General features: G+C 42.7%; 1 protein-coding gene across 1 annotated transcript; it reads right to left on the minus strand.

The window, feature by feature from the left end:
• Positions 1–13,426: 13,426 nt before the first annotated feature.
• On the minus strand, positions 13,427–14,356 carry LOC107117676 (olfactory receptor 10A7-like). The gene has a single exon (XM_015419833.1). It carries the CDS (start codon positions 14,354–14,356, stop codon positions 13,427–13,429), a length of 930 nt encoding a protein of 309 aa, XP_015275319.1.
• Between the last annotated feature and the right edge of the window lie 1,658 nt (positions 14,357–16,014).

Below are 16,014 nucleotides of genomic sequence, written 5' to 3' on the forward strand. Positions count from 1 at the left end.
AGGAAGATTAGGCCACTTTGAAGACTGTTTTGTACATAATTTAGCATAAGCAATCCAACTTTCTGTCCTGACCTGGATGGCCCAACCTAGTCTGATCTCATCAGATCTCAAAAGCGACACAGGATCGGCCCTGGGTAGTATTTTGATTGGAAACCACCAAGGAATTTCAGGCTCACTATGCAGAGGAAGGCTGCCCATTTGCGGGGAGGGTGGGGTATAAATGTAACTAATAAATAAATAAATAAGCCAATGGCAAAATTACCTCTGTTAATCCCTTGCCTTGTAAACTCTACAGAATTTCCATAAATTGGCTGCAACTTGAGAGAACTTTACACGCATGTACACAGAGTACTTTTTGCAATATAAGTGATGTCTGCTCCAGAAGCTGAGTAACTTCTCCTAATATCCCTTCTCAGATCTGGGGTTCAAACTTGAATAATTATACCAGTAAATATATTATAAATCATAGGAATCACAGGTCTCCTCTTTAGTTACTATAATCTTATTCTGTCGTGAAAACTAGTATTAAAAATAAATATGAGGGGTAATTAAGAGTAAAATGTTTCCTAACAGTTTGTGTACCATCCTCTGATTCTAAAGCAGGTTCCTGTATGCTCAAATGAGGGAATTTGGACTGCTAAATAGCCCTTTGTCATAGAATCATAAAGTTGGAAGAAACCTCCAGGGTCGTCTAGTCCAACCTCCTGCACAATGCAGGAAATTCACAAATATCTCCCTCTCCAAACCCATAGTGACTGCTGTTCCACACCCAGAAGATGACAAAAAACCTCCAGGACTGCTTCCTGACCCCACAGGAGTTCACAGGATCACCTTTCAGTTCTAGACAGATCTACAAGGAGCTTCTCTTCAGCCTCTCCCTTCCGCTGCTTTTCTAAAGCAGCTGCAAGGTACACAAACAGCTTTCCTTTCTTTACCTATAACTAGCAAGTATGATTTAAGTTCCCTTGCTTTTCAGTAGTCTTCCTGTTTCCTTTACCATAAACAAGAGTAGCCACAGCTGCTGAAGGATGCTGTCTTAAGTGCACTTTCCTGGGAGTAAGCTGTATTGAATAACATGGACCATCTGAGTAGACTTGCTTAGGATTGCTCCCTCTCACAAACCATGAATCTTCATAAACTTTCCCACTTACTTTACTGGTTTGTTTAGTAATATTTGTGATGTGGTAGAATTCCTCCCCCCCCCCCCCGGAGCTAAAGATGCCAAACTCACAGTGAGTCTCCAGCTGACTCTCCTCTTCTACAAAAGTGAGATTGCTGCCTCCTCCTTCTGACCCTATGATTCTCGACTTCTGGGCCTTCTGGGGTCCCCCTTTTTGGACTGGCCTCCCTTTTGCTGCCCCATGGGCTGGTTTCCCAAAGTTCCTGTCACTTCTGTGACAAGGAGATCCCCTTCCCCTTTCTTCCCTAAGCTTTGGATCACCACCTCCTCTCTCTCCTGCGCCACCATGCACTGATCCTCCACTTCTCTCTCATCTCCTTCCACCCCCAACCTGGACTCTTTTACATTTTCCTCCTCACCCCCTGGTCCCACAAGGGCCACTTTTGTTTAGTGTTTGGAGGGACAATATTGGTATTTCCAGGGATGGCAAAGTCCACTCTCTGTTGATTTGATGATTAATTGATCGGCACCAGTGTGTCAGCTGCACAAACCACTGACACGAACTGCACAAACCTCCATAAAAACCATGGAGGTCTGTGGGAGTTTCATTGCAGGTGTGATTGCACAGCCCTCAGCTCATGAACCATGAACCATGTGGTGTTCATGAAGAATTTAAGTTCATGACAAGGTTCATCCCTAGTCTTGAGTATTCAAAAATGCTGCTCTTATGAACAAACAGTTCATGACACTATGTTGTCGAACTTGCATCTTTGCTAAAATAATTGTCTTGCTATCACTAAAATTAGTTCTCATGAAATGCCACAGAAACACAGGGAAGAAATGGAATATAACTAACAATTTCCATTGCTTTCTTTGGGCAATAGGTAAGACAAAGTTTTACCAGGACTGGGGCTGAAAATCGTAGGTAAACCATGACCTTCTTATTTATCACGTTTCAATACCATACCAGTGCATTTCAGAAGTGCTCCAATTTATAAATACATATATATAGATCTTAAAGTCCTGTTCTGCTTAAAATGGAGGTTTCTGACTTTTTCTAAAGGAAGAGGTATATCCCATCAGTGGAAGTCAATACTGGTACAGAACTTTTAAATTAAGTTGATGTTTATCACTTAATTGATCAGTCAATTACAAACCGTGACAGCAAATTGAGAAACTATATTTTAACCAGTAGACAGTCTAGCCAATGAACCACTGAGATGCTAAGTATAATTCATAAGACTAACAAAATTACAGAAGAATGTATTTGGCCATGAATCAGTACAAATTCTCTAAACAGTTATAAAAGTTATATTATATCTACAGTTTAAAAGTATGCCATGTTCATCCATCGGTTGATTACTATAGAACTCAGCATAGCATATCCAGTGTTCCAGGAGTTTTCCCATGTAAAAACTAACCAGTTTCAGATCTGCTGAACTTCAGTAATGTTGCTATGTCACATACCACTTCAGCATACCCTTGGACTAGATTTTGACTAGCAATTTTAGCCAAAGGAATTGATTTTAATGGACCAGAACAGAAACCTTTATTGGCATAACATAAGTAAACCAGGCAAGGAAAAGTTTAAAGGATAATACAAGAACAACATCAACCAATATTCCTGGTATTCCAAAATACAAGACAATCCTAACATGATTTACAGGAATTACAGAGTATTACTCTTGACTTCCATATGTAGGTCAAAAATTCAGTGACAGATAGTCACTGACAGATAGCGGTGGTGCAGGCAGTTAAAACGCCTGCACTGTAACATCACCCGAGCAGCCACTATGGCTGTTCGAGTACCACAGCGGTCGAGGTGAGCTCTCGACCTTCGTCCCAGCTCCCGCCTACCCAGCGGTCTTGAAAGCAACCTAATTGCAAGTAGGTAAATGGGTACCCACCCTTAGAGGGGTGGGGGGCACCCTGTGTGGTCGGCTGAAGATGGCGGAGATAGCGGAGACGGCGACAGTGGCTGCAACGATGGCGGCGGCAATTCCTGGCGTGGACGGCATTGGTAGTGCGGCGAGCAAGGCGGCAGCGAACAAGGCAAGGTGCACGTTTGAGCGATCCCTGGCGGCGGAGAAGGAGTACACTGAGGGCTGCCGTGAAGAGAGAAGAAAGGGGCGTGCGCAGATGCCAAGTTCCGGCTCAGCGGAGCCGGAAAGGACGTGGCCGGGCCGGAAAGTAGGCAGAGCTGCGCGCCTAAGGAGGAGATCGCCACCACTGAACGCCGGAGACGCCAGAGAACGCCAGAGAAAGAACAACCCGCTGGACCAGGAGACCCGACCATGCCGAGCCAACGGAGAAACAGCAATAGCCACCACAGAGGGGGTGCCGGTAGGTTGTCCCACCCCCCCTTCATACATTGTGGCCCTAGCTAGGAACACAGGTGATTAGCACCAGAAACCCTGTAAGCCGCTCTGAGACCCTAGCCATGGAACAAAAGCGGGATATCAAGTCTAATGTAAATAAATAAAAATTCAGTAAGCTTGTCACTCAATCAAGGAAGGACACAAGGTTGGTCCGGCAGGACCTGTTGGGGACAAACCCGTGCTGACTTCCCAGGATCACCAAGCTGTCCTTTAGATGCTCTCAGATTAATCCCTTTAAAATCTGATCCAGTATCTTCCCTGGCACAGAGGTCAGACTGACCGGCCTGTAATTTCCTTTGTTACCCCTCCTCCCTTTTTTGAAAATTGGGATAACATCTGCCCTACTCCAGTTCTGTGGCATGTTTCCCATCCTCCAAGATGTCTGGAAGATTGTGGACAAAGGCTCTGCAAGCTCTCTAGAAAGTTCTTAGAGCACTCGTGGGTGCATACCATCTGGTCCTGGGGATCTGTACTCATTCATTGCAGCCAGGTGCTTTTCACCTACCTCTCTGTCCATGTCCACCAGCAACCCAGATGCTGTGACTTGCCTACTACCATCTCTAGAAGAGCCTGTTCTCTTCTTCAGTGAAAAAAGCAGAGGCAAAATAGGCACCGAGTCTTTCTGCTTTCTCTCCGTCCTCTGTCAGAGTTTCTCCACTTTCACCCAACAGTGGGCCCATCGCCTCTTTTATCTTGCGTTTGCTCCTCACATACCTGAAGAAGTTTTTCTTGTTGTAGTGATCCTCCCTGGCCAGATTTAGCTCGCTGTGAGCTTTGGCCTCTCTGATGGCTGACCTACAGTGCCTACCAACCCACAGATACTCTTCTTTAGAGGTATGTCCTTGCCTCCATTTCTTGAACACTTCCTTTTTCTCCCTTAGCACATCACGGAGTTCTCTGTTCATCCATATTGGCTTCTTGGATCTCCTACCATGTTTCCTTCTTGGGCTTGAGTTTGCAAGAGCTCTCGTTTTAGAAGAGGCCACCCTTTACTTGCTCCTTTCCCTTCTAGCAGTCTTGCCTATGGGATAATTCTCATCATGCCTCTGAGTTTATTAAAGTCTGCCTTACTGAAATCTAACATACACGTATGGCTACAAACTTCCTTGGTCCCCCACAGCAAAAGGAATTCTAGCAGGACATGGTCACTTCCTCCTAAGGTCCCCACCACCTTTGCCCCATCTACCATCTCTTGCCTGTGGATCAATATTAAATGGAGTATGGCAGAGCCCCTCGTAGCTTCCTCCACCATTTGCTGAAGGCAGTTGTTGTCCAGACAGGTCAGGAAGTTGCGTGACTGTGGATACTTGGCAGTTTGTCTCCCAGCACACATCAGGGACGTTGAAGTTACCCATAACTACCAGGTCATGTTGTTTGGATACCCTGTCAAGCTATTCAAGGAGGGCAGCATCCACCTCAACCTGGTCAGGAGATCTGTAGCAGACTCTGACCATCTCCACAGCTACATTTCTTCCAAATATATGTGCTCCTGATCCAACAAGCAAAATCTGTGTTTCCCCATCATCAATACGCCCTTTCCTGAACCTGCTTTACTCAGATCTTTTTTTAAAGAACACTGTCCAAATACGTTATTGTGCTGTCTAGAATGAATGGTGCCCATTTTCCTCCCCTGCAAAGGTCTCACCCACATCAGCACCATTTCTCCACCATTAGCCCCTTGTGGGCATGTACCATTTACTACCATTTTTTCCTGTTGTGCCACCAGAGGTCTTTTTGCAGGCTTTTTTTTGGGGGGGGGGACCTGATAATTGCTATTGCACTATAGTGTAGTACAGTAGTAATCTATTTCCAGTTCAAATAGTCCACTGAATTCCTAGTGTTTGCATTGCAAAAAGGACCTTTTTCTTTTGAAGACATGAGATGAAAGGTGCAGGCAATTTTTTTGTCCAGATTGTCTAGAAGGGAATGGAGAAAGGAAGCTACAAGACAGCTGTCATGGGGTGGGAATTCACTGCTCAACAGATTATTTCAAACTCCAATGCGCAGTGATTTCTCTGCTTATCAGGTTAAGAAAACAAAAGGTATGGGGTGACCCTTCAGGCAAAGGGATCCTGTTTTCGTGTGAACATTGTTCATATGTGTGGAAAGAAAAAATTAAAAAACCAGTGGCAAGTCCTCATACCTCCATGAGAGCCAATGCAGTGCCAGTGCAGAGTACGGGGGGCGGGGAGTGTGGGAGCTCTGCCACCAATGCACATGCCTCTGTGTTTGCCACAGTGATGAAAGCAGAGCAGAGAATCCTCACCATATGAAAGCAACCCACATCAGAGCCATTTTATCTGTACGAAAAATGCGAAAATCAGGGAGAGAGAGGATGACTTTCTGCAGAGATAAAATTGCTGTCAGACTTGGAACAGGCTGTATTGACTTCACTTGCCATTTTTGTTGAGTGAAGCCATCACAAGTGCTTCAAGAAGCTCCATGTGGACTATATTGAACAGGGAGCAGAGCAGCAGACCACTGACCAGAAAGGGAAGGCTGCCTTGTTCTCATCCTGCCACCCCAATTCCTTTGTCCTCTCCACAAACGGGCAGCCATTGAGTTTTTGAAGAGAATTCTATGGGACATGACTCTTTTGAGATTCCCAAATGAAGACTTTGCAGGAATGCGAGAACCATTGAGTATTAAAAAATTATTGTGAGAACATAAATGTACCAGGTGGTAGCCAGCCTGGTTAATTATTGCATCTCGAGACTGCCTAGGCCGAGAAAAAGGGAAGGGAGTATGCTCATCATCGTCCCAATGAAGCATAAAGCCAATTTGATCATTGTCTTTATCTATTCTAGCATTAAAATCCCCCACTAATAGAATGAAAGCCTCAGGATATTTAATAGAGTGATTAGTAAGATAACCATTCAACCGATTCCAATGGGCTCTGAGAATGCTATTATCTTGACAAGGGGGCATATAGACATTGGCAGTAATCAATTGAAAGTCTTTAAACAAAATAAGAAAAGTTTGGGCGAAGGGGGGGCACGCCTCTAACTGAATGACAGATAGTTTAGTAGCATTCTTAAAGAGGCCACAGAGCCCACCCATAAAACGACCCTTCCGATTCGGCCTCGTGGCAGGGAGTGAAAAGGAAGAAAACCCATTAATAGATACATTAATTGGGGACCAAGTTTCCTGGAAGAAAATCATGTCAAATGGTAGCAGAAAATTCAGAAAATCAGAGTCTCCCCATTTGTTAGCCCATCCCGCAATATTCCATGTCAGAAGTTGGATTCCTTTCTGAGAATCCCTAGAACAGTCATGGTTGTCAGGTAGTCACTCGTGTTCAGAGATTGCATCCAGAAAAGGGAGATTATCAGGGCAAATACAACCATTTGGTATAGTCTGGGGCAGAGATTTAACAGGAAGAAGTTTCAAGCGATCCGAAGTAGATGGTTTGGCCAGGGCTTCCAACGTAATTCCAGTCGACACCATAGGGAAGGCTTCAGAAACCACTGACTTAGTTCCCCTTTGCATCAAGATGGGATTTTCACACACAACTTGGGTGGAATAGTTGGGCATAAGTGTCACAGTGGCCACCTCAGTGGGGCCTGCCAAAGGTGCTAGGTGGGGTATATCCCTAACGTTGGTATCCAGGGATAGAGTGGAGTCCTTAACCCCTTGGAGTTTATGACTCATAGAGTTTAGTCTATCTATAACAGCTTGCTGATCATCAGTTGCAAGAGCTCCAAAGGACAAAAGCATGCCGTCTTCCACATCTTTCACTAAGGGAGTCAAAGTCAAGTCATTGTTGGAGTCATCTAAATCCAGGGAAGCCAGAAAATCTTTGCTACCAGTTCGCATACAAGAAGTCTTGGGATCAATTTGCATTGTTTAGTCATCAGCAGATGTTTCTTCCCAAGAAATCAAATTGGTATGGATAGTATCAGCAGACTTGGACGGGACACTCAATGGTTTAGAAGAGGGTATACATTTTACACATTTCTTAGTAATTAAGGGAGCGACAACGAGGTTCCGAAAAACACGATTAGGGAAGATTCCCATCTTGCAGAGGGTCGCTTTCCTCTTCAATAGCAGTGCTGGCAGGTTTGAAGAAGTAAAAGTTTAAGGACGGAGGCAAGATGTTTCTTAGCTTCAGAAAAGGTTAGCCAGCTGGGGGCAAAGCCGTATCTGCCTTTGATTGTTAAGGCGACTCTCCGAGGTTGATAAGCTAACTGAAAGATATTTTTATTAGAATCATTACAAGCACTGCTATTGTCCATTTGAGAGTCAGGATGCATCTGCTTATTGCTTTGAACATTTTGCTCACAGATGGCTCCCTCAGATGTTTTAGCCTGAGCACAAATAGTGCAAGAGGAAAGTTCTACCACCGCAGCTTTAAGTTGTTTGATTTGAACTCTCAAGTCCTGAATACTGTTAAAGAGACAGTCCACAGTCCTAGCTATTAGGCAATAGGGACTCCTCATGGGGTGAGCTATTCCTCCCAGGGTTTGTAGCACTCTCTGTTTGGGTGGATCCTTCCTTTCTCACATCCATTTTAGGATCAATGTGGGCATTTGCCTCTGTTTCTTCAGAGGTACTATCAAGAGCAGAGTAACGATTGAAAGTCTCCACAGTATATAGAAGGGAGCCAGTTCTATTTGGAGAATTATCAACATCCACAGGGTTGCAAAAGAAATCATTGATTTTAAACTGCTTTGCAGCTGGCAAAGGTACACTCTCCTCGCTCCCTCTCCCACGCTTAATTGGCGGCATCCCCAGAAGTCGTTAAAAGGGATGTTGTCCTCAGCTATCTCCACAAAGTTATCTCCACAAAGTTAAAAAAGAACTCAGCTCAAGTTCACAATCCGGCAGACTTAGTAGTCTTAATATAAGATGTCGGAGAAAAACAGCCACAGGGTCTCCAATAGGGAGAGGCATGAAAGTTCCTCCAAAATTACTGGGAGTAAGAGTATACAAGAGGAAAAAAACCCGGAAAAAATAAAAGGTAGCTCATATACCCTTGGCTCAACTAATATATTTTTTAAAAAAATAAAAAGAAACAGATAAAAAGGCCGAATAAATTTAAAACCTACTTAATGAGCCAAGAGGTAATCACCGCACAGCCTCCACGCAGCCGACCGGAACTGGCAATTTTAATGGACCATGCCTATGTGGATTCAAAAGTGTGTAGCTGTACATCAGTGAGGGGTCTAATGTCACTTATCTTGCGTCCCATTTGTATGGAAGAATGGTAGGCATATAAATATTTTATTTTTAGATGTGAATATATTTGGACATTGGATATTTCAATGACTGTCAAGCTTGCTAAAATTCTTACCCATATCTCTGGTATCTGCTAACATTGCAGATGCAGTACATTGAAAAAAATGTGGTTGACTATTACTATTCCTGCCTTCAGATTATCAGCAGGCATGGAAGACCCACAACAGACTTGCGGTTTCTCAGCAAAGCACTCACAATGCATCAAATGGTCTTGATGCACTATTTGAGAATTGGTATACATCAAAAAAATGAACAACTAAGAAAATGTAACATTTATTTTTACCTCTACTGTTCCTTGGGTCTCCAATTATATGTTCATGTAAACTGGACAGTCGTGCGTCTTTTCTTGGTTCTTGGTTCTCCCATTCTCCTGATACATATATAAAAAGGGTTGTGAACCATTTAGGAACAGGTTATGGTGATGAAATACCCTTTGGGAGAAAATCCACTGATTTTTCATGATGTTGTTGCAGATATCAACATTAATATTGTTCTACGGTCTATTGGGAAAACATCCTCATTAAAGAGAGCCTCCCCCATATGATTGAATGTGAGAAAACAAATATGTTAATTAATACCCACAGGAATATTTGGTTAGGACAAATAAATAGTGAGAAAACTCAGAAGGGGCACATAACTCATCTATGTTTTAATTTGGAAAATCACAGGACAGGTGTACCCTAACACCATGAAGTTATTTGTGACTTATGGTACCTTCCTCCACTTGAGGATGAAGTATAAATGAATATTTGGTGTCTTCACTCAATTACCTGAATATCTACGAGTACATAAGGAAGCAATAGGTTTAGTGGAAGCAGAAGGAACATGCAATCCCTGCACACAGATATTTCCTGACTTAATCCATGTTGCTCAACAGAGTGCTAAACAACACGTAACACACAAATATACCTCAATGAAATCCACCATCCCCTTTTAAGCTTGAAAAAGCTAAAGTTCAATGCTCCCTCTAAGCTGTGGTCTGGTGAGCAAAAATTCTACTTTGTGAGCTTCTGGCAATAATGTTGTGAGTAAGTGATTTGGCTACTGCATAAATTAGTTTGCTCTGAAGCCATCTTTCCTGAGCGAAGATAAAAAATGCATGAGTTGGAGGCTAAAAAACCATGAGCTAGCTCATACTAACTCAGCTTAGAGGGAACACTGCTAAAGATATGTGTGATTGACAAAGCAATCCAAAACAGTTACACTCTGCAAGCTGATTAATTCAGTGGATTTTGAAGGGTGGAACTTTGTTTAGGATTGCATTGTGGAAGCAGGAATTTGCAGAATATTTTGGCTATTTTGGTCCAATCAAAAGTATCTCTGGTAAATTGCCTTTCACAGCCATTGACTCCCCGTGTAGATGTGTACCTCTATCAGCATCAAAAGATGCATAAACCAGTTGAACAGTGCCTTGACATAATGATGTGGGTGAAGATACGCACTGGGGAAGGGTTGTGGCTCAGAGGCAGAACACCTGTTGAACATTCAGAATGTCCTAAGTTCAGTCCACAACATATCCAGCTAAAACTACCGTAGATATTTGGAATGGTAGGAAATAGAAAGGTAGCATGTTCCATTTTCAGATAATGAGCTCTTCCTTCCAGTGAACTTGGATACCTGGAGGTGGACATATTGCATTACTTTGTTAATAGGCATGTTAGTGGAAGGGCAGGTTGGTGCAATTGTTAGGAGTGCCTTTGTCAATCTTCACCTAATCTACGAGATGCTTTCTGCTCTGGCCTACGTTTATCAGGCCATACGGATCCATGTTTCCATAACCTCTAACCTGGATACTGTAACAAGCAACACATGGGCTGCCCTTGAAAATGTAAGGACTGTATCCCCCCATCTTTTGACTGGGGCTCCATTCATAAGCCAAAGAGTCTGTATTGTGCCTTCGTTGTTGCTGTGAAGGAAAAGACAGTCACTTTGTCAATGGAGCATCTATACAGATGTTTTCTGTGCACCTGCCTCACTCAGCTGCCATTCCCCCTGCATTTTCTATGCCATATCACTAGATTGCTTCTGAGGGCTTTTTAAAAAAATGTAATTGCTCCAGTATGATCTAGAAATTGGTGATTTTTTTAAAAAAAGTCCTTAAACAGATCTTTGGTGGGGCTCCAAGTGGCTGATGGCAGATAGAAGCTTTCCATCCAGATGGCATCTTACGATGCTTGGAACCCATTCTTTCTGAAGCAATCTTTCCAGAAGACTGCAGCAAGGAAAAAATGGGGAAAACCTGAAAGACAGTCATACAGAGAACAATGTAGTATGGATGCTCTTAAAAGCTGTTCTCCAGTTGGGTGCCAAACTTGAGAAATACATCTCTGTGATTCACAGTGGGCCATATTGTATCACTTTTAATACAGCTTAATTGGTTTCCCATTTATGTTAGTTCAAGTTGTTGGGACTTCACTTTAAAGGCCCCCATGATTTTGGACCTGAGGAACCTCAGCTGTGAGTCTGCCATCCAAAGCTGCCATTTAGGGGTCCTGATCTCTGTAGTCAAAAGATCAGGTCTAATTCTGGGAGAACTCCAGGCTCCTCATTGGGAAGTATACCCAGCCAGCACAGGTCACATGTTGCCAGAGTTTAGTGAACTTAACCTATACTGGAACCATATTTTCAATGCTCAACATTTAAACAAGAGGTGGGGGTGGGGAGATTAAACTCCAAAGGCCCAAGTTAAACTAGGAGGTCATGGAATGGCCTCTCTCTCATACAATGTTTGGGCTGAGTCTGAGTTGTAAGAGGAAGCCCGGATGAATTGTCATCTGGGACCTCATGGTGGCTCTTGAAAGTTCATCCACCATGAATAAGCAGTCTTGTTGGCTGTAGCTATCAAGAGTCTCTAGAAAGCTTCAGGACTTAAATCACTGTGAAGTGAAGGCCACTCCACTTGCAGTGGATTCTTAAACAGAACTACACACTTCTAAGTCCAAAGAAGTAAGTAAACTTAGAAGGGTTAACTATGTTCAGGGATGAAAAGGTCACAGGCAGACATCCATTTACACTGAGCCCAGGGTCATCTTAGGAGCTAAACCTGTCTTACTATTTTAAAATCTCTAGGCAATGTTTCCCCCACACACACTTCTCTTTCTCCTCTCTAGGTTAGCATGGAGCAGTGCAGGGCTTTTATGCAGGAGCAGAAGGGCCACAATACAAAACCAGAGAAAGTATACCTGTAAATACCCAGGGCTAGGAGGCCTTGGAATTTGTCTCATGTTGTATGATACAGGGTGCTGACAGAATACTTGTCTGATACAGTAGGACATTTATTATGTTCTTTGGTACCAATTTCATAAAAGGGGGTATGCCTTTATTTGTAATTAAATGTCACAGATTAAAATAGAAAAAGGAATATGCAAGGACAACAATGTTCCCTTAATAGCAATTGAGAAAAGTAGACGATAATATGTGGAAAAAACACAATCCTGTTTCCCTGGGTCTAAATCCTGCCCTCAATTGGCAACCAAGCTGAAAGTTGCCAAATTGATTTCTGGTTATTTCTGGTGGAAATCAAGATACTCTCCAGCTTTCATTGTTCCATACATCAGTTTAAATTGCATACTGTCCTCTTTCCTGCTTCCAGATCATTCAGAAAATACAAAAAAAAAGTCACAAAAGAAGGAACACCCTTGTTAAGCCCCATCCTGGCCAAAGTTTTCTTTGTTGTGAGAGAATTTCAGTATTTTCTTCTTCCGGAACGGTGCAAGGGCACAGTTTTGTTCATAATTCTACCCTATGTTGTTGTTGTCAGCTTTGATCCTATGCCATGCTTTCATTTGTACTCTTCTTCGTCCACCGTGGAATTCATCCTTTGCAGTGCAACATGTTCTTCTGATCCTCCAACAGACAAGTTCACACTGCAAGGGCAGCAAGGTTTAGTATACACGCTTTGGCTTTTATCTCACCACTCCTCCAAGGAACCCTGGGCCATAAGTATGATCCCCATGTTAACTTAACAAAAATCCTATAATGTAGGTTAGGATGAGGCAGTGACAGGTGCAAGGTCATCCACTGAGTTTTGTGGCAGGTGAGGGGATTGAGCACACACTTCCTCAACAAGTAGCCTGGTACTATAAACATGACAGCACACAGGCCCTATCTTTTACATGGCCATCTCTCAATTGACATCTCGATAGGATGCCTTCTCTGAACAGACATTTCCTGTCTTAAAAATCTACTCTTACACCCACTTTATTCCACCAGGAGAGTCAGGATTAGGTTACTCCTTAGACACCAAAAGAGTGCGAGTGAAAAAAGTTTTGCCCAACTTGTGACTTCTGTTTTGTGATAGCAACCATTTCACCAAACATGTTTGCTCAATGTTAGTAGAGAACAACAGGTTGGACCCAGACAGATTTTTCACTCAGTTTTAACCAAGTTCCATCCTTTAGTATGGTTCCTCCCTCCTGTGGCTTTTGTCCTTTTGTGATCCCCACCACAGTGTTTTTTTTGTTTTTAGTGGTCCAAGAGGACCACACCCTCCTTTTTCACCCTCATTAATGCTGGTTGGCTCCAACCCATAGAGTATTCTATGCTGGATGTCTTTCTTTGTGGGATGAGACCTGAAAGTATAGGCAGAGGAAGCAGAAGTAATCTAACCACCACTTCCTTCAAAAAGAAGATTTTTGGAATCTTAAGGAAGAATGTTATTCTATAGTCAAACTTCCCATCTTTAGTAGGGTTAAGGTTTTCTATTAAACAGTTTCTTCATGCATGTCTTCACTTCCCTGTTTCTCAAGGTATATACGATAGGGTTAAACATTGGGACTAAAATGGCGTAAAACAAAGACAGTAATTTGTTGATATCCCTCGTCTCTTCCGTTCTGGGAGTCAGATGGGCAATAGTTGCTGAGCCATAGAATAAAGATACCATGATGAGGTGTGAGGAGCAAGTAGCAAACACTTTCTTCCGACCTTCTGCTGAAGGCATCTTCAGAATGGCAGAGATAATCTTCACATAAGAAGCAACGATAAGGAAAAAAGGGAGGATTAGGATAACTGTGGTAGCTGCAAACAAATAAACTTCATTCACAAAAATTTCAGCACAGGCCAACTCCAGCAATGGACTGAGATCACAGAAGAAGTGGTTAATTTCATGAGAGCCACAAAAGGGCAAGGTAAACAGCAGGTATGTCTGTCCTACATGCACAAGCATGCAAAGAATCAGTGGCCCAGTAACAAGTTTTAAACAGAGCTCTTTGCTCATGATGAGTTTATAGTGCAAGGGGTGACATATGGCCACATATCGGTCATAGGCCATTGCAGCCAGAAGGAAACACTCTGTGCTTGCTAGTACATACATGACATACATTTGGACAGCACAGCCAACAAAGGAGATGTTCTTGTTCTCTGCCAGAAAGTTAACCAGCATCTTTGGGAGGGTAACTGAGGTGTAGCAGATCTCAAGAAATGACAAGTTCCTCAAAAAGAAATACATTGGGCTATCTAGAGCAGCATCAGTCAATGTAACATAAATTGTAAGTCCATTTCCTAGTATGATGCCCACATAGATGAAAAGGAACACCACAAAGAGCAGCACCTGTAGAACGGGGAATTCAGAGTATCCGAGGAGAATGAAGTCAGACAGTGCAGTGTGATTCTCGTTTATCATTGTTGGTTGTATCTGCTCTAGAATAACAAAGACAGGAAACACACATTAATCACCCCAAACAAAATTGTTATACATTCCCCACAATCAGAAATTCAATTATTTGTTAAAAAGTCAAGACTCTAAATTCAATTGTTACCCTTTTCTTTAGAATAGTATACTAGAATACTTAATATAATGCAAGGAATATTTGGAGGTTTTGCTGCATCCACTTCAACAAAGAAAAAGAAAATGCTGTTAAGTGACCTCCACACCTGGGAGGAGAGAATGGAGAGTATCAGTTTACTTCCCACACTTAGAAAAGATACCTTTACACATTTATTTGCTATTTTGACATATTTATTGCTTTACAACTGTTGACCTTATAACCTTAGCTTGTTATCTAATTTTGTCTTTGCACATCTTCATCATGTTTTGCTGTTCAGCCCTGTCTATAAGTTTGAACCTTACCTACCATTCCAATGTATTTGGAAAAGTATGCATGTACATGAAAGCTCATACCTTGAATAAAACATTGTTGGTCTTAAAGGTGCCATTGGATTCTAAGTTTGTTGTACATACATGTAGTCTATGTTGTCTCCTGCTAGTTTTTCTACTGATTAGAGAGGAAGATTAGGCCAGTTTGAAAACTGTTTTGCACATAATTTAGCTTAAACAATCCTGCTTTCTGCTCTGACCTGAGTAGCCCAGGCTCCTCTGATCTCCTCAGATCTCAGAAGTGAAAAAGGATTGGCTCTGATTAGCAATTCAGAGGAAGACCATCAAGGAATTCCAGTCTCTCTGTGCAGAGGAAGGCAATGACAAAATCAGCTCTGTTGATCTCTTGCCTGGAAAACTCCTCAGGGTCACCACAAATTAACTGCAACCTGACAGAACTTTACATACACACACTCAGAGTACTTTCTGCAGTGTAAGTAATGTGTGCTCCAGAAGCTGAATAACTTCTCCTAATATCCCTGCTCAGATCTGTGGTTCAAATTTGAATTATACCACTAAACATATTATAAATCTTAGAAGCACAGCCCTTTTCTTTAGTCACTATAATCTCCATCTGTCATGAAAATGATTATTAAAAAAAAGAATTGATTATTAAAATGATTATGGAAAATAATTATGAGGGGTCACTATGTGTAACAGTTCTCACAGTTCCTCACGGTCCTTGTCCCACCTTCTGAATCTCCTGAACCTCTTGATGTGGCTCCCCGTCCAGTCACAGGGGTTCGGGTTTTGCAGACTGAGGATCTCCAGTCGAACACCCCGGGTCCCGTTTGAGGCAGCTTATGTGAATTACTGGATGTAAAGCCTGCAGGGATTTGGGCAGGTCGAGTTCTACTGCAACCTAGTTTATCACCCTTAGAATTTTAAAGGGGCCCACATACTTCCATCCCAGTTTTCGGCATGGCTGCAGACCCTTAATGTTCTTGGTGGACATATAGAATCGCCAGAGGTCAAATCCCATCCAAGAGATCGCTTTGCATCAGCATATTTTTTATAGTCACGTTTAGCCTTGCCCAACATTTTTCTCAACACCTCCCAGTTCTTAGTAACATTATGCCATCCCCCTGTATGAGTTGGGAGAGGTCTATCATCGGGAGAGGAACCCCCTCGTACCCATACACTGCCTTAAACAGGCTCATCCCCGTGGATGAGTGAACAGAGTT

The sequence above is a fragment of the Gekko japonicus genome, unplaced genomic scaffold (genome assembly GCF_001447785.1).
Source record: "Gekko japonicus isolate JY-2015 unplaced genomic scaffold, Gekko_japonicus_V1.1 scaffold2688, whole genome shotgun sequence".
NCBI classification, from domain to species: domain Eukaryota; kingdom Metazoa; phylum Chordata; class Lepidosauria; order Squamata; family Gekkonidae; genus Gekko; species Gekko japonicus.